Genomic DNA, 25,060 nt, shown 5'->3' on the forward strand with positions numbered 1-25,060 from the left:
TCGTGCAACGAGTAACTCACCTCCTGACTCCCCAAAGCCTGTCCGCCATCTACAAGCCACAAGTCAGGAGTGTGATGGAATACTCCCTACTTGCCTGGATGAGTGCAGCTTCCACAACACTTGAGAAGTTGGGCACTAACCAGGACAAAGCAGCCCGCTTGATTGGCACCCCATCCACAAACATTCACTCCCTCCACCACCGACGCACAGTGGCAGCAGTCTGTACCATCTACAAGATGCACTGCAGAAACTCACCAGGCTCCTTCGACAGCACCTTCCAAACCCACGACCACTACCAACTAGAAGGACAAGGGCAGCAGATAGATGGGAACACCACCACCTGGAAGTTCCCCTCCAAGTCACTCACCATCCTGACTTGGAAATATATCGCCGTTCCTTCACTGTCGCTGGGTCAAAATCCTGGAACATAGACGTTCTGTGTACCACACAAATGAGTAATGCGGTATATGAATTTAAGTGCCAGTGTGATGCTGGATGTCCCAGCGATGGGTGGCGTATTGAACAGCAAGTCCCTTTGGCTGTTTGCAGTAGGCAGAGTACTGATCAATCTCAACAAGCCCGTGACTACACTAATCCCATTTTCCAGCGCTTGGCCCATAGCCCTGGAGGCTATAGCAACGCAAGGGCTGGTGAAGGAAGGAAATTACTGTTCCCTGAGGGAGTAACTTGGGAGTATTTCAACAACAGAGTAAATCAGTTGTGGAATCTTGGTGGAATGGATTGGTGCGTCAAATAGCATTTCATCGTAGAATATTCCAGAATCTTTCTCAGAATGTGGACATCGCTGGCAAGGCCCGCCCACCCTGGGAGACCCCTGAGAAGGGGGTGGTGGCTGAGTCACCTCCTTGAGCCACTGCGGTCATTGTGGTGAAGCTGCTCCCACTGGAATGACCAGAAAGGCAGTTCCAGGATTTTGACCCAGAGATGATGATGATGATGGAATGGCCCCTCCATGTTCACATTGGGGTGGTGTGGAAGTTGAGAGTGGAACTTTGAAAGTGATGCTGTTTCCATCAACCTGCTACCCATGTCCTTCTAAGTGGTGGAGGTTGGGGGCTCGGGTGATATTGTCTAAGGAGCCTTGGTGGGTTGCATCTTGTGGACAGTACCAAGCTCCAGGGTCCCTGCACTCCCCTGATTCTGGCCTCTTGCACACACAGGATCGTTATCGCATTGGCTGCCTGGGCCCCAACCTCTGGAATTCCCTCCCTAAGCCTCTCTGTCTCTCTCCCTCACTCTCCCCCTTTAAGATTCTCCTTAAAACCTACCTCTCTGTCCTAACATCATCCTATGTGGCTTGTTTTCAAATTTTGCCTGCAGAGTGGCTTTGGAGTACGATAAAGGTGTTATTGAAGTGATCTGAAGAAGGGTCATACGGATTCGAAATGTTAACTCTCTTTCTCCCTCCACAGATGCTGTCAGACCCACTGAGTTTTTCCAGCATTTTCTGCTTTTATCTTAAGTGCAAGTTGTTAATGCTACAGTCATGTTGTGCGGGTGGTGGAGGGAGTGAATGTTTAAGGTGATGGGTGGAGATGCCAACCAAGCGGGCTGTATTGCCCTGGATGGCATCGAGCTTTTAATTGAAAGCTCTACTGTCTTATCTTGTAGTCTTGCTGTTTTGACCTAGTCTCCTCTTTTTTGTAGGATCTGTACTATGTGTCCATGAAGGCTCTCTACACAGTTGGTTATAGCACCTCCCTAGTTTCCCTTGCAATTGCGATGATTATACTCTGTCGCTTTAGGTAAGTCTTCATAGTAAAAATGGACCTCTTACCCCTCTATTTTTTTTTGCTCACGGGATGTGGGTTTCGCTGGCTGGGCCTGTATTTATTTCCCGTCCCTAACTGCCCTTGAGAGGGGTGGTGGTGAGCCGCCTTCCTTGAACCCGCTGACCCTTCCACTGACCAATGCACCGCCCACACAGTCCTGCCATTGGTTGACTAAAGCGCCAATCCTGGTGGATCCCGCCGGTCCCTCAGGGCCAATGGGAAGCGGACAGACTCCCGCTATCTGGTTGGGTGATTCTTGGCTCTCAATGCAAGAGCCTCTGCCCATCTCCGATACTTTCATAACTAATGAACTGAAATGCGCAAAACGAAAATGAAGAACTACAGCTATTTATTTTCATGTTCCTTTGACTTTATTCCTAAGTTGCTGGCAGCAGAGTCTAGGAAATGAGTCATTAATATCTGGCAGGGTCCAGGATAACCCTGGACGCCCGCCATCGCTAACCCTCAAATTACCAAATTGTCCATCAAATTTTTCAGAAGTGAGCAAGTTGGTTTCCTCAGCAGCTTTCTCTGTGTTCCCCAGGGGTTCCATCCACACAACAACAGCCACAGACCCACCACCACCCCACCCCACAGGGGGCCCCGGTTAAACGTCACGTCGCAAAAGGTGACACCTCCAGCCAAGCAGCACCCCCTCAGCACCGAACGGCGCTTGGAGTGGAACTTAAGCCCACAGCCTTTCGGGCTCCCAGTTCAAAGTGCAGGCGGTGAGCCCGGGCTGACACCCCGGGAAATCTGTGATAAAAGAAGCTGCTCAGCAATGGCGCTGAGGGTCACAGAGCCTTACAGCGCAGAAGGAGGCCATTCGGCCCATTGCGCCTGTGCCGGCTCTTTGAAAGAGCTGCCCAATTTAGGCCCCCCACCCCCTTCTCTTTCCCCTTAGCCCTGCACTTTTCTCCCCTTCAAATGCTTACCCATTTCTCCTCTGAAAGTCAAAAATCAGTGTGATTTGGACAAACCTGATTGAATTTGCAAAGTGAAACTGAAAGGTGAACATTTCGGACAATGGCAGAGTGCCCTCTGCTGGTGTATTCTGGAGCTTAGTTCCGTATAAAACCTACACAAGTTGATGATGGCCTTTTAACACAAAGAGAAATCTCCCGGACGTGAATTTATAGTTATATGTTTGCTTTATTTGTTTTCTTTGGATGCTTCCGCGGATTAAATATGATGCAACGATATAACTGATAAATGACCAGGACCTTACCAAGTCTCCTTGGACAGCACCTTCCAAACCCACCATCTAGAAGGACAAGGGCAGCAGATACATGGGGAACACCACCACCTGGAAGTTCCCCTCCCAAGTCCCTCACCATCCTGACTTGGAAATATATCGCCGTTCCTTCACTGTCGCTGGGTTAAAATCCTGGAACTCCCTCCCTAACAGCACTGTGGGTGTACCTACACCACAGGGACTGCAGCGGCTCAAGAGGGCGGCTCACCACCACCTTCTCAAGGGCAACTAGGGACAGGCAATAAATGCTGGGCCCAGCCAGCGAAGCCCATATCCCGTGAATCGGATATCTTCAAAAAATGTTAAAAGAAATACATAGATACCCCCCAGGGCAGAAATTTTGGCCTCAGTGCCCAACCCCACTCTTCCTGCAGCCATGTTGCTCCTTCCTGAACTGAGTCTGTATGGGGGATGGGTCTGAGCACAGTTGCTTGTCTCCGTTTTTACATTAGAGCGTCGCAAACTCATACTGTCATTCTGACGCCATCTAGAACCATCTATCCTGTCCACATTTGACCTCCAGCCCCCTCGCACAAGCCTGCCCGCTATTTGACCCCCGTGCCACCAGGATATTCGCCTGGGTGGCGTCACGTCCACTTTGAGCCCTGAATGTTTCTGCGCTGCCTCTGGGTAGCGATGCGGGAGCAGGGACCTCGCTCGATAACATTTCTCTCTGACCCCCGTCTTCCTAACCTTAAGGAGGACTCGTTCGGCCATATCGCTCTCAGGTGAGGTCAGCCCAGTCAGCGTTCGACCAACAACAACCTTCTCGGTCTTTATGCCTCAGGGACACGCTGTCGAATTGCACCTGGCTGGACTCTCGCTCCCGAGGCAGGTCGCTCAGGTCGGGACATTCCCTGTCTTGGCGACCCCACCCCTTGGTTTAAAGGGCCCCTGTAATCATAATTTTGGCTGCGGGGAGGCAGGGGCGGGAGAGAGGTCAGGCCCACTGACCCGGAAGCAGATAGTAGGCAGTCAAGGGAGCGGGCAAGTGCCGAGGTGGGCTCGTGAGAAGGCTCGTCTCAGTCCTCTGGGACTTTGTCATGTCTCATTCCCACCACCCCCATGTCCTCATGTCACTTCCATGGCCTCCATATCTCCTCCATGCTTATTCAACCCAGTAGGCACTATGTACAGAACCAGCGAGCCATATAATAACAATGGCAAGTGTTGAAATGCTGAGGAAGAAAACACCCATTCAGAATTCCGCTTTGACAAAAAACCTGCTGCTCCTACAATCCTGTAAAAGTGTCAGTCAGACAGAGCCATTAGAGTATCATGAACCGAAGCTTTACCAACTTCACACCTCTTAATCCTGTCCAAATAAACATGCAGACATTGACAAAAGAGATTGCAGAAAGAATAACTTATTAGAACCTCATAAAGATGTCAGTCAAGAAAAGTAAATACTTCACTTCACCTTGTCCAAACAGACCACCTGCTTAGCTAATACATTTATGAGTCTTGGAGCTCAGCCAAGCATTCATAAGAAATCAAAATGAGAACTGTGTCAGCAGGAGCAGATGGCCAGGCATCTGGTTCTCCGCCTGGGTTCAACAGGTATCAAGCTCACCTTCAGACTTATGGTTGTGGGCTTATTTCTCACCCTTTCCCTGGTCAGAATGGTTGTGTGAATTTCATTTCTCTGGGAACTGTTGCAGTCAGCCATTTCACACTGCTGTATGGTTCCTATGCCCATTGTTATCTCAAACTCGTCGTCATCTTCCAGGGTATGGATGTTTTGGTTTCTTTTCCTTCTCATTGGTCCTGTCGCTTGCTAACTTCTTTACCATCTTCTTCTTTGTTCTGAACATCTTTTCCCAGTGATCGGGATTTCCACTGCTCTGCAGTTTGATTCATGTGTAGGATATTTCCTTCTGTCTGTGAACTTATGTAGTTATCCACAGCTCTTGCACATCTTTCTCTCTGTCTGGTGCATTCTTTTGTTAAGGTTTCAATGCATCATCCCTGCTGCCTTCCTCATGACTTAACCGGAGGCTAGCTGGTTTAGGTAGTCAGCGTCTTCATCTGTCTACTCATGGCTTTATGTCCTCTACCATCTACAACCTGTGATATTGCGAGCTTGTCCTTCTCAATCAATTTTATTTAGTGCTCCAGGGTGTTCATATGTGTCCTTGACTTTATCATTTCTGGCTGGCATTTTGCAATCTTGTCAATAAAATGTCAACAGGCTCAACTGGTTCCTGCCTGAGGCCTTGAAATTCATACTGGTGGATCTAATGGTTTGACTTTAATGGGAGATGTGTCTTGAGTTTTTCGGAAATTATGTCTGGTTTTTATTGTCGCCCCCTCACTCACTCACCCCCCCCCAGCGATTGTACAAATTTAACCCTTTCTCTCCTGTCCACGAAAGGACGTAGCTAACCCTTTCTTCTTCACTGGCGACTTTCAGAAGGCTGCTGAATGTCAGTTTTTACTTTTGTTTAAACTTCTCCACTGCCTCTATCACATCATCAGTTCCCCAATTTATCATTATGTGCTTATTGCTGTGGCAGCCACCATTTTTATTTCACATGATGCCCTCAATTTTCTCCCTCTCTCCCTGGCACTAATTCGGGTTTTAATTTTCAATTTAATTCAACCTTAAATTCATTGAAAATATTTGGGTTTTTAACTCACGGATACCCGCTGCCACCATGTTATGTCTTCTGGTTCCCTTAAGTTTGAAACAATCACACTTTGAGACTCAGAATACAGGAGCTCCATCGAGTATATTTCTTGCTACTCTCCATGTGGCTGGTGGACTGGTGCATTGCTGCTCAGCTCTTGACTGCAGTGCAGCAGTAAATATGGCATGCCCAGGTGTACAATTAGTTCCTAACTCTTTACAAATAAGATAATAATATAACTTTCTTGTGGTCCCAAGTGGAGAGGACTTATCTCCACTCTGCTTGTAGCAGTGGAGGTTTCCTCACCATTGGAAGGTTGTAAAGTCCGACTGTGATTCCTGTTTCCTTTCTCATGAACCCGTCTTGCCTTTCAGAAAACTGCACTGTACTCGCAATTACATTCACATGAATTTATTCGTCTCCTTTATCCTCCGGGCAATATCGGTCTTTATTAAAGATGCCATTCTGTACTCCGAGGACGAAGTCACTCACTGTTCCATCACCACTGTAAGTGCGAACAACTTTGGGTTTGGGTTTGGGCCTGGAGGTGGGGGGCGCGGTGGGTGGGGGTGGGGTGGGGGGGGGAAGGTGGTGGTTATTGTACTGAACCTGTTACACACGTAGAAACTTGTGTCATCTCTACATAGCTCCGAGATACGCTCAGGTTAAGGATAGAGATGGTTAATTCTCTGAGAGTGAGTCTGGGGGTAAATAGAGCCCAGTTACACAAGGTAGGGAGGCCATGATTGTATTGGGTGGCGGGGTGGTGGGGGTGGGGGGAAGGAGGGGTTGGGGTAGGTGGATGAACAAGGCACCGGTTATCATTAATGGATCACTCCAGATTATACTGAAGAAAGTAAACCTGAGTTAGACAGGGCAGGTAGGCCTGAGCTACACTGTGCAGGTTAACTCCAGGTACACTGGATGGGTCAATCCAAGTCATAGCTTGGTGGACAGAACCCCATCCTACAAATTCAGGAGTGCTGGAGATACCTTGCCGGGGGGTAATGACAGCAGCCGCCCCCGCCTTTAGAAGACAGAGCATCTTCCTTTAAAGGGAGTGGACTCCCACTGCCTTGAATCTATTCAGAGGATCCTATAACCCAGGAGTGTTACATTTGCACACCCTAGTGACTCAGACCCAATTTGTGTCTGTCTCACGCAGTGTGAAAAAGGATAGAACAGGCTACTTTGTAAATGGTGAAAAATGAGAAACAGCAGAAGTCCAAAGACTTGGGATTCCAGGTGCACAGGTCATTAAATTATCATGAGCAGGTACAGAGAACAATGAAAAGGCTAATGGAATACTGACTTGTATATCCGAAGAACTAGAACTAGGGGTAGGGGTATGGGAGGGGTAGGGGAGGGGTAGGGGAGGGGTAGGGGAGGGGTGTGGTAGGGGAGGGGTAGGGGAGGGGTAGGGGAGGGGTAGGGGAGGGGGAGGGGAGGGGTAGGGGAGGGGTAGGGGAGGGGAGGGGAGGGGTATGGGAGGGGTAGGGGAGGGGTAGGGGAGAGAGAGGGGAGGGGTAGGGGAGGGGGAGGGGAGGGGGAGGGGAGGGGTATGGGAGGGGGAGGGGGGTGGTTTCCTGCTGAACCAGGAAAATTAAATTAAATCGCGAGACCATATAGAAACAGTGTGTAAAATTAAAGAGCATGGGATTGGGGGTAGTGTATTGAGATGGATAGAAAACTGGTTGGCAGACAGGAAACAAAGAGTAGGAATAAACGGGTCTTTTTCTGAATGGCAGGCAGTGACTAGTGGGGTACTGCAGGGATCGGTGCTGGGACCCCAGTTATTCACAATATATGTTAATGATTTAGGTGAGGGAACTAAATGTAATATCTCCAAATTTGCAGATGACACAAAGCTGGGTGGGAGGGTGAGCTGTGAGGAGGATGCAGAGATGCTTCAGTGTGATTTGGACAAGCTGAGTGAGTGGGCAAATGCATGGCAGATGCAGTATAATGTGGATAAATGTGAGGCTATCCACTTTGGTAGCAAAAACAGGAAGGCAGATTATTATCTGAATGGCTATAAATTGAGAGAGGGGAATGTGCAACGAGACCTGGGTGTCCTTGTACACCAGTCGCTGAAGGTGAGCATGCAGGTGCAGCAGGCGGTAAAGAAGGCAAATGGTATGTTGGCCTTCATAGCCAGAGGATTTGAGTACAGGAACAGGGATGTCTTGCTGCAATTATACAGGGCCTTGGTGAGACCACACCTGGAATATTGTGTGCAGTTTTGGTCTCCTTATCTGAGGAAGGATGTTCTTGCTATAGAGGGGGTGCAGCGAAGGTTTACCAGACTGATTCCTGGGATGGCGGGACTGACATATGAGGAGAGATTGAGTCGGTTAGGATTATATTCGCTGGCGTTCAGAAGAATAAGGGAGGATCTCATAGAAACCTATAAAATTCTAACAGGACTAGACAGGGTAGATGCAGGAAGGATGTTCCTGTTGGTGGGGGAGTCCAGAACCAGGGGTCACAGTCTGAGGATATGGGGTAGACCATTTAGGACTGAGATGAGGAGAAATTTCTTCACCCAGAGAGTGGTGAGCCTGTGGAATTTGTTACCACAGAAAGTAGTTGAGGCCAAAACATTGTATGTTTTCAAGAAGGAGTTAGATATAGCTCTTGGGGCGAAAGGGATCAAAGGATATGGGGAGAAAGCGGGAGCAGGTTATTGAGTTGGATGATCAGCCATGTTCATGATGAATGGCGGAGCAGGCTCGAGGGGCCAAATGGCCTACTCCTGCTCCTAGTTTCTATGTTTCTATGAACCTGTATCCCATCCGTGAGAGTAGGGGTGGGGGGTGGGGTGGGGGGAATTTAACGAGCGGAGGAAAAGGTATCAGGACTGAAAATAATGAAAAGGCAGCTCAGAGTCCGATGAGAAAGCAGCGATATGGAGTTAGTGGGGGGTGCAGGGGGTGATGGGTATTTGGTCAGAAGGTTGTAGGTTCAAGTCCCACTTCAGGACTTGGACACAAAAATCCAAGGCTGACACTCCCGGGCATTACCGAGGGAGCGCTGCACTGCCAGAGGTGCCGTTTTTCAGAAGAAGCATTGAAACAAGGCCCCTCAGTTGTAAGTAAAATATCCCATGGCACCATTCTGAAGAAGAGCAGAAAGAGTTATCCCCGGGTATTCGGGGCAATATTTATCCCTCAATCCACATCAATAAAAAACAGAATTACCTGGTCATTATCACATCGCTGTTTGTGGGAGTTTGCTGGGTGAAAATTAGCTGCTGTATTCCCTTTGGAACAACAGGGACCACACGTCAAAAGTATCTCATTGGCTGCAAAGCTTTGAGACATCCTGTGGCCGTGAAAGGCGCTATATAAGTGCAAATCTTTCTTTCCTTTTTCTTTTAATGGTGGAGCCATTTGATGGAAATTGGGGACGGGCAAGAGGCAAGAATTAGAGGAGCAGAGAGGTTTCAGAGGGTTAGAAGGCTGCAGGAATTTACAGGGAGGGGGAGGACAAGGAGGAGGAGAATTTTAGAACCGAGGTATGCGGGAACAGAAGCCAGCGAGCACAGGGGTGGGTGGCCGGGGCATGGTATCTGAGCTCCTGTTCGTCAAGAAGTAGAGGTTTGGTTTGTGGACACTTCAATGACCCGGGGTGGGGGGGTGCGGTGGGAGAGGGATTGGTCAAAAGAACTGATAGTTAAGTGTTGTACCACATGTTCCCTCCAGCTCAGAAAGTTGCCTCATACACAGGTCAGTAGAAGGGAAGGTCCCAGCCTTTATGGTACGAGTGTTTGTTGGGAGTGCTTGAGATGAAATCGTGTCTCCCTGTGTTAGTTGAGTCTCCGATTGCTTTCAGGTCCAGTGCAAAGCGATGATGGTTTTCTTCCATTATTGCGTGATGTCCAACTACTTCTGGCTGTTCGTTGAAGGGCTCTATCTCTTCACCCTGCTGGTTGAGACCTTCTTCCCCGAGCGCAGATACTTCTACTGGTACATCCTGATTGGTTGGGGTGAGTTTTTTCTTTTGATGGTCGTGTCTGTGGATTCACCTGCTGAGTATGACAAGTCTCACTATAATAATGTGATCAATGCTTTCATTGTGCTGTTCAGCAGAGGAAGAGGTGGAAAAGTTGTCAATGTCCTCACGCACTTCAATAATACTTTTCCCTGCTCCCCGTTGCTTTCTTCCTGGCAAAACTCGGCCAATCAGAGTCGACTTGCCAACCAATCAGCGCCCTTTTCTCCTGTAGTATAAATTGTTGTGTGCATTTGAAATTTGGCACTCTTGTGTTTGTCCCAATTAGCGCGAAATGAACATTTCAGTAACGCGTCTCTCTTTTCAGTAATAACCTTTTTGTGTTTTTTCATTACGATTTCTTGAATGTCACAAATATAAGAAAAACAAAAAGCTACCCCGAGATTATCACATCTCATTTATCAGGAATGATCGCATCGACTGAGCACTTCTCTCGATAAAAGAGAAGGCTGAGGGGCGACCTGATCGAGGTCTTTCAGATTCTGAAAGAGTTTGTTAGAGTAGACATTGAGAGAATATTTCCACTTGGTCGTGGAGACCCCAAGTTGGGACCAGAACTACAAGACAGTCATTAATAAATCAAATATGGAACGCAGAAGTAATTTCTTTACCCAGAGTGTGGGAAGAATGTGGAACTTTCATTCATTCATTCATGGGGTGTGGGCTTTGCTGGCTGGGCCAGCATTTATTGCCCATCCCTAGTTTCCCTTGAGAAGGTGGTGGTGAGCTGCCTTCTTGAACCGCTGCAGCCCATGTGGTGTAGGTACACCCACAGTGCTGTTAGAGAGGGAGTTCCAGGATTTTGACCCAGTGACAGTGAAGGAACGGCGATATATTTCCAAGTGAGGATGGTGAGTGACTTGGAGGGGAACTTCCAGGTGGTGGTGTTCCCACATACCTGCTGCCCATCTCCTTCTAGATGGTAGTGGTCGCGGGTTTGGAAGGTGCTGTTTAATCTTGTAGAGGGTATACACTGTGCGTCAGTGGTGGGGAGAGTGGATATTGAAGGTGGTGGAAAGGGTGCCAAAATAGTAGGTTGCTTTGTCCTGGATTGTGTCCAGTTTCTTCAGTGTTGCGGGAGCTGCACTCACCCAGGCAAGTGGGGAGTATTACATCTCACTCCTGACTTGTGCCTTGTAGATGGTGGACAGGATTTGGGGAGTCAGGAGGCGAGTTACTTGTCGCAGGATTCCTAGACTCTGACCTGCTCTTGTAGCCACAGTATTTATATGGCCAGTCCAGTTTAGTTTCTGGTCAATGGTAACCCCCAGGATGTTGATAGTGGAGGATTCAGTGATGATAATGCCATTGAATGTCAAGGGGCGATGGTTAGATTCTCTCTTGTTGGAGATGGCCATTGCCTGGCACTTGTTTGGTGTGAATGTTACTTGCCACTTGTCAGCCCAAGCCTGGATATTGTCCAGGTCTTGCTGCATATGGACATGGACTGCTTCAGTATTTGAGGAGTTGCTGAACATTGTGCAATCATCAGCGAACATCCCCACTTCTGACCTTATGATGGAGGGAAAGTCATTGATGAAGCAACTGAAGATGGTTGGGTCTAGGACACTACCCTGAGGAACTCCTGCAGTGATGTCCTGGAGCTGAGATGATTGACCTCCAACAACCACAACCATCTTCCTTTGTGCTAGGTTTGACTCCAACCCGTGGAGAGTTTTTCCCCTGATTCCCATTGACTCCAGTTTTGCTAGGGCTCCTTGATGCCACATTCTGTCAAATGCTGTCTTGATGTCAAGGGCAGTCACTCTCACCTCACCTCGGGAGTTCAGATCTTTTGTCCATGTTTGAACCAAGGCTGTGATGAGGTCAGGAGCTGAGTGACCCTGGCGGAACACAAACTGGGTGTCAGTGACCAGATTAATGCTAAGGAAGTGCTGCTTGATAGCACTGTTGATGACCCCTTCCATTACTTCAATGATGATCGAGAGTAGACTGATGGGGCAGTAATTGGCCTGGTTGGATTTGTCCTGCTTTATGTGTACAGGACATACCTGGGCAATTTTCCACATAGCCGGGTAGATGCCAGTGTTGTAGCTGTACTGGAACAGCTTGGCTAGGGGCGCGGCAAGTTCTGGAGAACAAGTCTTCAGTACTTTTGTCAGGATATTGTCAGGGCCCACAGCCTTTGCAGTATCCAATGCCTTCAGCTGTTTCTTGATATCACGTGGAGTGAATCGAATTGGCTGAAGACTGGCATCTGTGACGCTGGGGACCTCCGGAGGAGGCCGAGATGCATCATCCACTCGGCACTTCTGGCTGAAGGTTGTAGCAAATGCTTCAGCCTTATCTTTTGCACTGATGTGCTGGGCTCCTCCATCTTTGAGGATGGGGATATTTGTGGAGCCTCCTCCTCCAGTGAGTTGTTTAATTGTCCACCACCATTCACGACTGGATGTGGCAGGACTGCAAAGCTTAGATCTGATCCGTTGGTTGTGGAATTGCTTAGCTCTGTCTATTACTTGCTGCTTATGCTGTTTGACACGCAAGTAGTCCTGTGTTATAGCTTCATCAGGTTGACACCTCATTTTTAGGTATGCCTGGTGTTGCTCCTGGCATGCCCTCCTGCACTCTTCATTGATCCAGGGTTGATCCCCTGGCTTGATGGTAATGGTAGAGTGGGGGATTTTCTGGGCCATGAGGTTACAGATTGTGTTTGAGTACAATTCTGCTGCTGCTGATGGCCCACAGCGCCTCATGGATACCGGGTTGAATTGCTAGATCTGTTCAAAATCTATCCCATTTAGCATCCCCAACAACCCCCCCCAGCAGAAAACTCCAGTCAAAATCCTAAAAACCTCAACCAAACCATTCCTTAACTTCTTATATTCCAGGGAATACAAACCTAGATTGTATAATCCCTCCTCCTAATTTAGCCCTTGGAGTCTTCATAACATTGCTGTGAATCTGTGCCGTTCTCCTTCCTGTTGGAGACTCACGGGTCATCCAAAATGCGCGGCTGAGATCTTGTAGGCGATTGTTAAGGGAGTGTAATAAATTTATTAAGAAGCAACAGTTTCATGTCATTGCACGGGCCCGCAGGCTGAGGTGAAAATCCCGCCCTATGTCGTTTTGCGTAAAAATAGAAAGATACCAAATATTTTACACTTCAGAGTGTCGCACCAATCACATTCAACGGATCATCAGTTGGTGCAGTTGGTTTCCAGGGACTGAGTGCCAAAAATCTAGGCTGACCCTCCAGGTGCAGTACTGAGGGAGTGTGGCACTGCCGGAGGTGCCGTCTCTCGGACGAGACATTAAACCGAGACCCCCCCCTCACCGCCTGCCGTCTCGGCAAATGTGCAGGATCCCATGGCGGTGAACATCTCTCCCCGGTGGTCCTGGCCCATATTGAGCCCCCCAATCCACATCCCCCATAAACAGACGTCCTGGTCTTTCTGGCTGCTTATGGGAGCTTGCTGTGCACAAACCGGCTGCCGCATTTCCGGCGTCACGACAGTGACATCACCTCAAAAATACTTCCCTGGCTGTAACGCGTTTTGGGACATGCTGAGGACATGTTAGGTCCGACATAAATAAATAAATACAAGCCTTTCCTTTTTTAAAAAAAAATAAAAAGCACTCAGGTGCAGTGCAGTTGACCAACACCAGGTGGCAGCAGATATCCACTCCCTCTCCCCCTCCTCAGCCCAGTTTCCTGATCCAAAGTGGGAAGAATTGAAAATTCAACGCCGCCAAAAAAGAAAATTTGTGTTTTGGATTAAGAAAAAAAAAACATGTTTGTTTGTTTATTTTTTACAGGCACGCCCACCATCTGCGTGACTATCTGGACCGTGCTGAGACTTCACTTTGATGACTCTGGGTAGGTGTTTCAGTTTCTCCCTGGTCAGTGTTGGGAACGAAGAGTCCAATTTGCACCCCCTGGCAGACCCCCCCCCCAACCCTCCCCCAACCTCATTCACCTCCTCTGGGTAACACGTTGTCTTTCCTTCTCTTTCTAGCTGCTGGGAAACGAATGAGCACCGAGCCCTGTGGTGGGTCATTAAAGGCCCAGTCATCGCATCAATCATGGTAAAGATACAGGGTTAGGGTGTGAATGGAGTTGGAGATGGTTCAGGGGAGGTTTACTAGATTGATGCCTGGAATGGGTGGGTTGTGTTATGAGGAAAGGTTGGACAGACTGGTCTTGTTTCTACTGGAGTTTAGAAGAGTGAGGGGTGATTTGATTGAAGTATACAAGATCCTGAACGGCCTTGACAAGGTGGATATCGAAAGGATGTTTCCTCTTGTGTGGGTGAGACCAGAACTAGGGGGTCACTGTTTTAAAATTAGGGGTCGCCCTTTTAGAATGTTTTTCTCTCTGAGGGTTGAGCGACTTTGGAACTCTCTGCCTCAGAAGGTGGTGGAGGTGGGGGTCAGTGAATATTTTTAAGGCAGAGGTAGATCGATTCTTGTTAGGCAAGGGAATCAAAGGCTATCGGGGGGGTTAGATGGGAATGTGGAAATCGAAACTCAAGAAGATCAGCCACGATCGAGGGGCTGAATGGCCTCTGAATGAGGACTCGAAATGTCAACTCTGCTCTTCTCCGCCGAGGCTGCCAGACCTGCTGAGTTTCTCCAGGTATTTCTGTTCTTGTGCTGAATGTCCCGACTTCCGTGCGTTCGTACAATGAGGTGGACGGTAGAGTTACTGGAGGGGCTGGATCCTATTATGATAGGAATCCACTCAGCCAATTCTGTTCATGTTCCCCCAAAGCGAGCAGGCACAGTTTAAAAATAAGAGATCCCTTCCCCCCCATCATCGAAAGACGGGGATTAGAAGAAATGTTTTTTCTCTCAGAGGGTCCTGAACCTTTGGACCTCTGTCCCTGAGGGAGCGATGGAGGGAGAGTCACTGAATATTTTTAAAGCGGAGGGAGGTCGATTCCCTTGTTAGTCAAGAATCTAAGGTTATCGGTGGTGGTGGGGTGGGGGGTGGGGGGGGTGGTTTGGGGGGGAGGGAGGCGGGCAGGTAGAGCTGTGGCGGCAATCAGATCGGCTGTGACCTCACTGAATGGCGGGGCAGGCTCGAGGGGCCGAGTGGACTCCTCCTTCAGCCCCTGATTCAATCTGTTTAAGCGCAACCATCAAACGCCTCCAATTATCGGACCGGGCAGGAGGGGCATTGAAGGGGCAGGTCTCTCTCTTTGAGGAAATCTTGTGCTCTGGAGGGGTTTTGACAGACGCACAGGGTGGTCCGGAGCAGTAAGAATCAGCCCTTGTCAGCAGGGTGACTGCAGGACACTGTTTGGGGGCTGTTTTTTTTTTTAGGGAACTTCCTCCACGAGCGGGATGAGGTTTCCGACAGCAAATAAACATTAAATAAAAGCTTTATTTTGGAATTTAAAACATGTCGCAGCTGATATGACCTATGAGGGGGGACATGTCTTTTTTTAAATTTTTACTGCCTTTATTAATATTTTTTTTTTCATCCGCTCTCCCCCTCCTCTCCCAGCCCCCTCCCCCAGGCCGCACAGGCAGCGCTGAGGGCTACCGCTTGGGTTTCGCACTGGGTGGGTGGGGGCCTTAATTGGCCGGCTGGGCGGGTAACGTCCTTCCCGGCCCCATCGAGGCTGGCGGTCAGTTTCCAGAGTGCCCCTCGCCCGCTCCCGCTGACCCATCCTGCCAGGGGAAAGTTGTGGCCAAAGTGTCTTACAGGGCTGGACAGGGTCGATGCAGGAGGGGATGTTCCCCCTGACTCGCTGTCGGGGTGTGGGGGGGTGGGGTCTAGAACCAGGGGGGCACAGTCTCAGAATAGAAGGAGCCGGCCACTTTGGACTGAGATGAGGAGGAATTTCTTCCCTCGGAGGGGATGGTGAAGTTTGGGAATTCTCTACCCCTCCCCTCCCCCCACTCCGAGGGCCGTGCAAGTTCAGTCACTGAGCATGTCCGAAGCGGAGGTGGATGTATTTCTAGATACCGATGGACACCGAGAGCTAGGAAGATGGTGTTGCAGCAGAAGATCGGCCATGATCTCGTCAAATGGTGGAGAAGGCTTGTTGGGGGCGCAAATGGCCCACTCCTGCTCCTCACCCCCCCCACCCCCACCCTATTTGCCCCCTGAAACCACCCAGCTGTGTTCGAGATGGTGGCTGACCACCACCTTCTCCAGGCACAAATTAGGGACGGGCCACAAGTGCTGGCCGGCCTTGGCAGCGATCCTCACCTCCGAACACCGATAGGAAGAGGAGTGGGCCCATTCGGCCCCCTTGAGCCTGCGTGTGCTGTAGGGGCCCCGTTCGCACAGGACGTCAGCCCAGGTAGCAGGGCAACGGGTTAAAGTTCGCCCGGGGGGTGGTTTGGTTACGAATGGGGAGGCCGGTGATCAGGGGTGGGGGGACAACCCTCGGCACCCGAGCGGAGAACCTGCCGACTGATTGGTGCTCCCTTCTGCTTATCCCACCAGGTCAACTTCATCCTGTTCATTGGAATCATATTTATTCTGGTGCAAAAGCTCCAGTCGCCTGACATCGGAGGCAACGAGTCCAGCATTTACTTGTAAGTGTTTGATATTTGGCTTGGAACTCGGCGTTGGGTAAAATAGCTTCTGTTGTGCACTTGGGAACAGGTTGATGTTTGTCACGCGGGTAGTTTTTGTGATGGGGTTGGATTACCCCCCGGTCGTCTCTGCGACTTTGTTACGTCGCGCGTCGTTGGCCGGGGACGTTTCCCCCGCTAACTTGCGATATGGTCCAGCCTGACACATCTCTTTGGGCCCTGACTCCTGTCTCCTTGGAGCTCGCCGAAGCCTCCCCCTTGGGGCTTTGGGCGTGACCTGGAGCGCATGGCGTCTGCCCTCTCCCGTCGGGCACAGCGCCAGCTTCGCAGCCCATGGGGAATCAGGAGAATTGTAGAATCTTACAGCACAGAAGCGGGGGGGGGCGGGGGGCATGCGGCCCATCGTTCCCGGGCTAGCCCTTTGAAGGCCCCTTTTAGTTCCACTCCCCTGCTCTTTCCTCATAGCCCTGCCATTTCCTCTATTTTTTAAAATCTTTTCCAAGTCTCTATCGAACCCGCAGCGCAGATCGAGACAGGTGCAAAATTCGTGGCACCGAGAGAGGCCATTCGGCCCATTGCGCCTGTACCAGTCCAGAAAGGGCAATCCGGTCTCAACCCACCTCTGGGCTCTGGGTCTGAAGCCCCCCTGTGGATTACAGCTCCTCGAGTGCTCATCCGGGTTTTTATTTGAAACGATGAGGGTTATCCGCCTCTACCAGCCTCTGGGGCAGCGAGTTCCAGATCCCAACACCCTCTGGTTCATAATCTCAGTGCTGAATCATCAAAAGGAGAAGCCAGACAGGAAAGTGTTAGCGCCCACTGTGGTAAGATGGTGGTGTAGTGGTAACATCACTGGGCTAAGTAATCCAAACGCCCATGTTGAATTCTCTGGGGACATGGGTTCAAGTTCCTGTCACAGCAGCTGGTGAAATCTGAATTCAGTTAATAGAATCTGGAGTTATAAAGTTAGTCTCATTAATGTTGACTATGAAGCTATCATCGTTAATTGTTTAAAAACAAAAACCCCATCTGGTTCACTAATGCCCCTGTAGAGGGGAGGAAATCTGGTTGACGCTTAAATGCCCTGTGCAGTAGGTGAGCAAGCCATTCAGTTCAAGGGCAGTTAGGGATGGGCAACAAATGCTGGCCTTGCCAGTGACACCCACATCCCATGAAAGGATAAATACAATAAAAAAGTCACTCCATGGCTTGTGTGACCCCCAAACTGGTGGATGGCAAGCTAATCGGAGCTGGTTGGTGTAAGATTACCTGAATTCCCTGTTGGATTTAATAATGACCATTTTGGCCGCAAGTGGGAATATCTTCTCTACAGCTACCCTATCCAAACCCTTTAAAGACCCCTACCAGGCCGCCCTTCACTCTTAACCTGGCCTGACCTCCTGGTCAAGGCACCACCTGAGGGTTGACACCCACTCTGTGTCCAGGAGTGAATGATGCCTCAGTCCCCCTCTCCCGACCTTTCAGCTCTGGCTTTTGGTCACCTGTCCCTCGTGTAGCACTAAATACCAAAGCAGGGAGGCCACGCTGAACACGGGCCCCTCCCAGAGGATTGCGTCCAGTTCCGGTCGCCGCACTCAACGGATGCGGAGAGTCCTTGAAAAGGGTGGGGAGGAGATTTGCCAGACTGCTTCCGGGGATGGGGTTAGGTTAGCTCGGAGAAGCTGGGCCTGTTCTTCATGGAGCCAAGGGGAGATTTGATCGAGGTGTGCAAGTTCATGACAGGTTTAGATATGGTAGACAAGGAAAAGCTGTTCCCATTGGCTGATGGTACGAGGACTAGGGGGACACAGATTGGAGGTTATGGGCAAGAGGCGCAGGGGGGGCGGAATGCGAGGAAGAACTTTCTTACACAGCGAATGGTAATGACCTAGAACTCGCTGCCCACAAGGGCGAGGGAAGTAGAGAGATGATCAATGGTTTCAAAAGGAAATTGTTTGGGCACCTCAGGGAAATATGTTTGCAGGGCTACAGTGATGGAGCAGGGGAATGGGAGTGACTAGCTTGCTCTGCGGGGAGCCAGCATCGACTTAATGGGCCGAATGGCCTCCCTCTGTGCCTTGATGACTCCCGACGTGGCTCGGTGTCAAATTTTGTTTGATAATGTTCCTGTGAAGCACCTTGCGACAGTTTACTGAGTTAAAGGTGCCTACATAAACACAAATCCTGGAGGATAGGGTTGAGATTTTTTAAAATGTATTCTTTCATGGAATGTGAGCATCACTTGTTGTCCATCCCTTGAAGTGAAGCGAGTTAAGAGTCAACCGCAGTGATGGGCTGAATGGCCTCTTTCTGCGCTGTAACCTTTCTATGGCTCTGGAGTCACACATAGGCCAGACCAGGTAAGGGTGGCAGATTTCCTTTTGTAAAGGGCATTAGTGAACCAGATGGGTTTTTACAACAATCAGCAATGGTTTCATGGTCATCGTTAAACTTTTACTTCAAGATGTTTTTTTATTGAGTTCAAATTCCACCATCTGTCATGGCGGGGATTCGAACCCAGGTCCCTAGAGCATTACCCTGGGTCTCTGAATCACTACACCATCACCTCCTCTCTCGGGAGAGGAAATGGTGACAGGACCATTGTGAGGAATGGTTCTGAGTGACTGTGCTGGAAGAAAGCCTCTAGGTTTATGTATCCGAGCATCTTTACCCTCATGATATGGAGTGCACACTAAGAAGGAATCAAAATATTGCACAGGAGTCTCTTGCCCTACATATCTCCGCACACCAATCCCCAGGAAGACAGACCTTGGCAGAAGGATGAAATTTTATGGTCACCATCACTGAGACTGGCTTTATATTCCATGTTCTTTTTAATTAATTGAATTGGGGGAGTCAGGAGGTGAGTTACTCACTGCAGGATTCCTAGCCTCTGACCTGCCCTTGTAGCCACAGTACTGATCATCACTTTACTGATGATGGAGAGTAGACTGATGGGGCGGTAATTGGCTGGGTTGGATTTGTCCTGCTTTTTGTGTACAGGACATACCTGGGCAATTTTCTACATAGCCAGGTAGATGCCAGTGTTGTAGCTGTACTGGAACAGCTTGGCTAGGGGCACAGCAAGTTCTGGAGCACAAGTCTTCAGTACTATTGCCGGAATATTGTTAGGGCCCATAGCCTTTGCAGTATCCAGTGCCTTCAGCCGCTTCTTGATATAATGTAGAGTGAATTGAATTGGCTGAAGACTGGCATCTGTGATGCTGAGGAGGTCGAGATGGATCATCCACTCGGCACTTCTGGCTGAAGATTGTAGCAAATGCTTCAGTCTTATCTTTTGCACTGATGTGCTGGGCTCCTCCATCATTGAGGATGGGGATATTTGTGGAGCCTCCTCCTCCAGTCAGTTGTTTAATTGTCCACCACCATTCACGACTGGATGTGGCAGGACTGCAAAGCTTAGATCTGATCCGTTGGTTTTGGAATCACTTAGCTCTGTCTATTACTTGCTGCTTATGCTGTTTGGCACGCAAGTAGTCCTGTGTTATAGCTTCACCAGGTTGACACCTCATTTTTAGGTATGCAGGGTGCTGCTCCTGGCATGCCCTCCTGCACTCTTCATTGAACCAGGGTTGATCCCCTGGCTTGATGGTAATAGTAGAGTGGGGGATGTGCTGGGCCATGAGGTTACAGATTGTGTTCGAGTACAATTCTGCTGCTGCTGATGGCCCACAGTGCCTCACGGCTGCCCAGTCTTGAGTTGCTAGATCTGTTTGAAATCTATCCCATTTAGCACGGTGGTAGTGCCACACAACACGATGGAGGGTATCTTCAATGTGAAGGTGGGACTTCGACTCCACAATGACTGTGCGGTGGTCACTCCTACCGATACTGTCATGGACAGATGCACCTGCGGCAGGCAGGTTGGTGAGGATGAGGTCAAGTATGTTTCTCCCTCTTGTTGGTTCCCTCATCATCTGCTGCAGACCCAGTCTAGCAGCTACGCCATTTAGGACTCGGCCAGCTCGGTCAGTAGTGGTGCTACTGAGCCACTCTTGGTGATGGACATTGAAGTCCCCCATCCAGAGTACATTCTGCGCCCTTGCCACCCTCAGTGCTTCCTCCAAGTGGTGTTCAACATGGAGGAGCACTGATTGATAGCTGAGGGAGGGTGGTACGTGGTAATCAGCAGGAGGTTTCCTTGCCCATGTTTGACCTGATGCCATGAGACTCCATGGGGTCTGGAGTCAATGCTGAGGACTCTCAGGGCAACTCCCTCCAGACTGTATACCACTGTGCCGCCACCTCTGCTGGGTCTGTCCTGCCAGTGGGACAGGACATACCCAGGGATGGTGATGGTGTTGTCTGGGACAGTATCTGTAAGATATGATTCCGTGAGGATGACTATGTCAGGCTGTTGCTTGACCAGTCTGTCAGACAGCTCTCCCAATTTTGGCACTAGCCCCCAGATGTTAGTAGGGAGGACTTTGCAGGGTCGACAGGGCTGAGATTGCTGTTGTCTCCAGTGCTTGGGTCAATGCCGGGTGGTCCATCCAGTTCCCTTCCTTATAGACTTTGTTGCAGTTTGGTACAACTGAGTATCTTGCTAGGCTATTTCAGAGGGCAGGTAAGAGCTAATCACATTGCTGTGGGCCTGGAGTTACAAATAGGCCAAGTAATGATGGCAGATTTCCATCGCTAAAGGGCATTAGTGAATCACATTAGATTTTACAATAATCAGCAATGGTTTCAGTGTCATCACTAGACGTTTAATTTGAGATTTTTATTGAATTCAAATGGTGGGATTTAATCCTGGGTCGCCAGAGCATTACCCTGGGTCATTAGTCCAGTGACACTGCCACTACACCAGCTGCCGCTCCTCCTCCCTTCGGGTACCCGAGGGCCCCGGCCTGACTCCTTGAGGGGAAGGAGCAGCTAGACGGATGTTGAGGTTGTCTATTCCCCTCTCATGTTGCCACTGCAGGAACTCACCCATGCCGACCACCATGGAGTGCAGTTCTGGGCACATCTGCACATTCTGCTGGACCAGGGTCTCCATAGCATTCGCCATCCTCCCCATGGAGACCTCCATACATGCACATCTGGGCACCACTTCATCAGAGAGCAGGTGGGCACACTCCTCCGACTTGCGGACCACTCTGTTGAGGGCTTCCAACAGCTCTGTGTGATGTTCCCCTGCCTTCTGCCGACTCTCCACGATGAGTTGGAAGGCCAAATCCAGAGACTCGTCATCTCACTCAGACCTCACAGATGCCTGATCCCCAGCAGTCCTCCGAGTGCCGGGGAGCTCGGCTGAATCTGCCTCCTCCTGTTGTGGACACGTGTCCATGTGGTGACCACCAGATTGTGAACCTGAGCCTGCTCTAGATCTAGGTCCCACCGAGGTGTGTGTCTCTGCGCTGGTGGAGGGTGTGGGTAAGCACTGTGACGGGTCTTCCAGGCTGCTTATTTCCAGCTCTTCAATTGAGGAGGTGTCCTCTTGGCTGGAGATGAGGATGTGGATGGAGCTGAGGGACTGACTGGCTGAGGGTGTCGGTCGCTTGGCAGAGCTCCCTGTGAACTGAAGTAGAGACAATTAGTGCCTGGCAGCAGAGTCAAAAGCAGGAGAGAGAGCACCTCACAGCTGTGTTAAGAGGGATGTTTTGGTGCAGGATCCTCACGTCGGTATTTGCTGCCAACCTCACTGTCACCACAGGCAGGGTCCACGTCCTCACCAGTCAGCGTGATGGCTCACTCCTCACAGTGAGTGAGGGGCCTAATGTGGGCCACTCCACCCCCGGTTTGGGACCTGTTCCTGCTGATGTGAGCCAGCTTCTCCTGCATGAAAACAGATGGAGAGAGTGTGAGCAGGACACGTGGCCCTGTGTGGAATGTTTGTGTGGTGAGCGGAGCCATGGACGGGATGAGGATGTGAGCTCCAGAGGATATGAGCCTGACGGAGATGTGAGGGTGTGTGTGAGAGTTAGTGGTGATGTCCCTTGAGGTGTGAGATCCCTGTGGATGTGTGATGGGTTTGGGAGTGTGTGAGTTGAGAGTGATGAGGTGGTTGACTTACCCTGGTGGAACGGATGAGATCGTTCATCCTCTTCCTGCACTGGATGGCTGACCTCCTCTGTGCTCCGGTGGCACTGACCACCCCTGCTCCCGCCTCCCAGGCCGGAGTGGCGACTCTGGTGGTCTTCTTGCAGCCAGAGTGGGGATAGAGGACATCGCAGTGGCCTTCCACTGCCTCCAGCAGGCACCGAGAGGGGGCGTCACTGAATTTGGGGGCCATTCGTCGCCTGGAGCAGCCCTGGCCTGAGGACATGAAGCGGGATGTGCTCTGGTGCACTGTAAGTATGGCGCTCAGAGCAAGGACGTGCTGATGTCACAGTGTGGCGGGCAAATCCGAGCCCACCCACTGGCGATCCGGCATGTTTCCCGTGAATGCATTATTGAACAGGCAGGATGCGCCGGGAATGGGAAGATACAGCGCAAGACCCCACTATCGCAGCCAGCGGGTAAAACATTGTTTCTCATCCCCGCTCCCACGCTTAGCGCAAATCTGGGACGATTCCTCCCGATGTGTCCTCCTCTCTCTCCACGACCAGTTTATCCCATTCCTCTTCAGTTTGTAATCCGTGAAACTGATCTTTTCTGAATGGACCAAGATCGTGAGAGTTAAGCTGAGAAAATCCCGGGAGCCCCAAACTTCATGTATTTAGGAGCCTTCCGCTTGCTACCTTTACGCTACCGTGCAGTTATTTTTTTAACGGCGGTAAAGGTTGCGGGTCTGGAAGGTGCTGCCGAAGGAGCCTTGGTGAGTTTCTGCAGTGCATCTTGTAGATGGCACACACACACACTGCTGCTGCTACTGTGCGTCGGTGGTGGAGGGAGTGATTGTTTAAGGTGGTGGATGGTGTTGGATTAATTGCGTTGCTTTGTCCTGGGCGGTGTTGAGCTTCCTGAGTGTTGTTGAGTGAAAGAACAAAGAAGTAATGATAAACTGACAGAAAACGTCGGTTGGATCACAGTGAGAGTGCGATGTGCAGTTTTGGGCACCTGATTATGGAAAGGACATTAAAATCAACAAGAGAGTAGCCAGTCTAATTGAATAAATTCTGCTGTTGCTGCTGGAGGAGGGTCAGTTAGCTCAGTTGGACAGACAGCTGGCTTGCGCTGTAGAGTGATACCAACAGCACAGGTTCAATTCCTGTACTGGTTGAGGTCAACCACAAAGGCCCTGCCTTCTCAACCGTGCTCTTTGCCTGAGGTGTGGCAACCCTGAGGTTAAACTCACCACCAGCCACCTCTCTCTCTCTCTCATGAGAGGGCAGCCTCTGGGACTACAGCAGCTTTCGGTTTCTTATACGTTTAGAATTTACTCCTCAAATGACAGAATTTGCTGTTGACATTTATTAAGCATAGACGAATAACTATTATTGACCAATAATTAAAACATACACTCAATAGCAACACTTCAGAGAATCCAAAAAAAAAACACACTACAATTTTGGGCATAATATACCGGGCTGTCCAAACCTTAAATCATTGCGTCCTCTTCACGTACCCTTTTCCTTAACTAGTCAGTTGACTTGTGAGATAAAGGGGTTATCTTATGAGGTAAGGTTGGGCAGGTTGGGCCTGTACCCATTGGAGTTTAGAAGAATGAGAGGGGATCTGACTGAAACATATCAGATCCTGAAGGGTCTTGACAAGGTGGATGCTGAAAGAATGTTTCCCCTCATGGGGGAATCTAGAACGAGGGGGCACAGTTTAAAAATAAGGAGTCTGGAGCGTTTAAGGCTGAGATGAAGAGACATTTTTTTCTCTATTGTCTTCCCCAGAGGGCAGTGGATGCTGACGCATTGAGTCCATTCAAGACTGAGTTAGACAGAATTTTGATTGACAAGGGAGTCAAGGGTTATGGTGGGGCAGGGGGGTGGGTGGGGCACAGGCAAGAAGTGGAGCTAAGATCACAATCCCATTAGCCATGATCTTATTGAATGGCAGAGCAGATTCAATGGGCTGAATGGCCTCGTCCTGCTCCTATTTCCTATGATCTTATGTTATATGGCAATTTAGGTTGCTAGGTTACCTAACGCCTGTCCTATCCTTTTGGTCATAGATTGTACTCCCTAACTTGACTCACACTCCCTAGATCTCTGGCCTTTCTCTTGTCTTCCCAAACTGGAATGAACAAGAGCAGCTTATTTATCTGGTTTCCAATATCTTATCAGTTAAAACCTGCTTCCGCTGAGTATTCCACTTCATTAAGCCAGGAACAGCAGTTTACTGGTAATGTCACTGGACTAGTAATTCAGAGGTATGGAATATGCCTTTCAGACTCAGCCAGCTCGGTCTGTAGTGGTGCTACTGAGCTAAAACCTGAAAGACATAGTGGCCAGTGTGGAACTGCAGGCAGCTGGTGAGAGAACCAACCTGCTTGACCTCGTCCTCACCAGTCTACCTGTCATAGACGTATCTGTCCATGACCGTGTTGGCAGGAGTGACCACTGCACAGTCCTTGTGAAGACAAAGTCCCATCTTCACATTGAGGACACCCTCCATCATTTCGTGTGGCACTACCACCGTGCAAAACAGGACAGACTCAGAACAGATCCAGCAACTCAACCATCAACAGCAGCGAAAGTGTCTTCAACCACAATCTGTAACCTCGTGGCCCGGCACATCGCTCACTCTGCCATTACCATTACCATCAAGCGAGGGGACCAATCCTGGTTCAATGAGGAGGGCATGCAGCACCAGGCATATGTAAAAATGAACTGTCAGCCTGGTGAATCTACAATACAGGGCCACTTGCATGCAAGACAGAGGAAGCAGCATCCTATAAACAGAGCTAAATGATCCCATTTCCAGCCAACGGAGCA

At 49.8% G+C, this 25,060-nt stretch overlaps 1 protein-coding gene across 2 annotated transcripts in view; it reads left to right on the forward strand.

Moving 5' to 3' along the window:
* The window catches only part of LOC144675995 (pituitary adenylate cyclase-activating polypeptide type I receptor-like), a 189,902-nt gene that overhangs the window by 132,102 nt on the left and 32,740 nt on the right, over nt 1-25,060 (forward strand). For both annotated transcript variants that reach the window (XM_078536516.1, XM_078536524.1), the window contains exons 6-11: nt 1,669-1,766; nt 6,053-6,185; nt 9,513-9,666; nt 13,473-13,533; nt 13,673-13,742; nt 16,117-16,208. In XM_078536516.1, the coding sequence (XP_078392642.1) occupies nt 1,669-1,766; nt 6,053-6,185; nt 9,513-9,666; nt 13,473-13,533; nt 13,673-13,742; nt 16,117-16,208 (608 nt within the window). The remainder of the gene's footprint in view (nt 1-1,668; nt 1,767-6,052; nt 6,186-9,512; nt 9,667-13,472; nt 13,534-13,672; nt 13,743-16,116; nt 16,209-25,060) is intronic.

This window comes from Cetorhinus maximus, chromosome 3 (genome assembly GCF_964194155.1).
Source record: "Cetorhinus maximus chromosome 3, sCetMax3.hap1.1, whole genome shotgun sequence".
Classification (NCBI taxonomy): domain Eukaryota; kingdom Metazoa; phylum Chordata; class Chondrichthyes; order Lamniformes; family Cetorhinidae; genus Cetorhinus; species Cetorhinus maximus.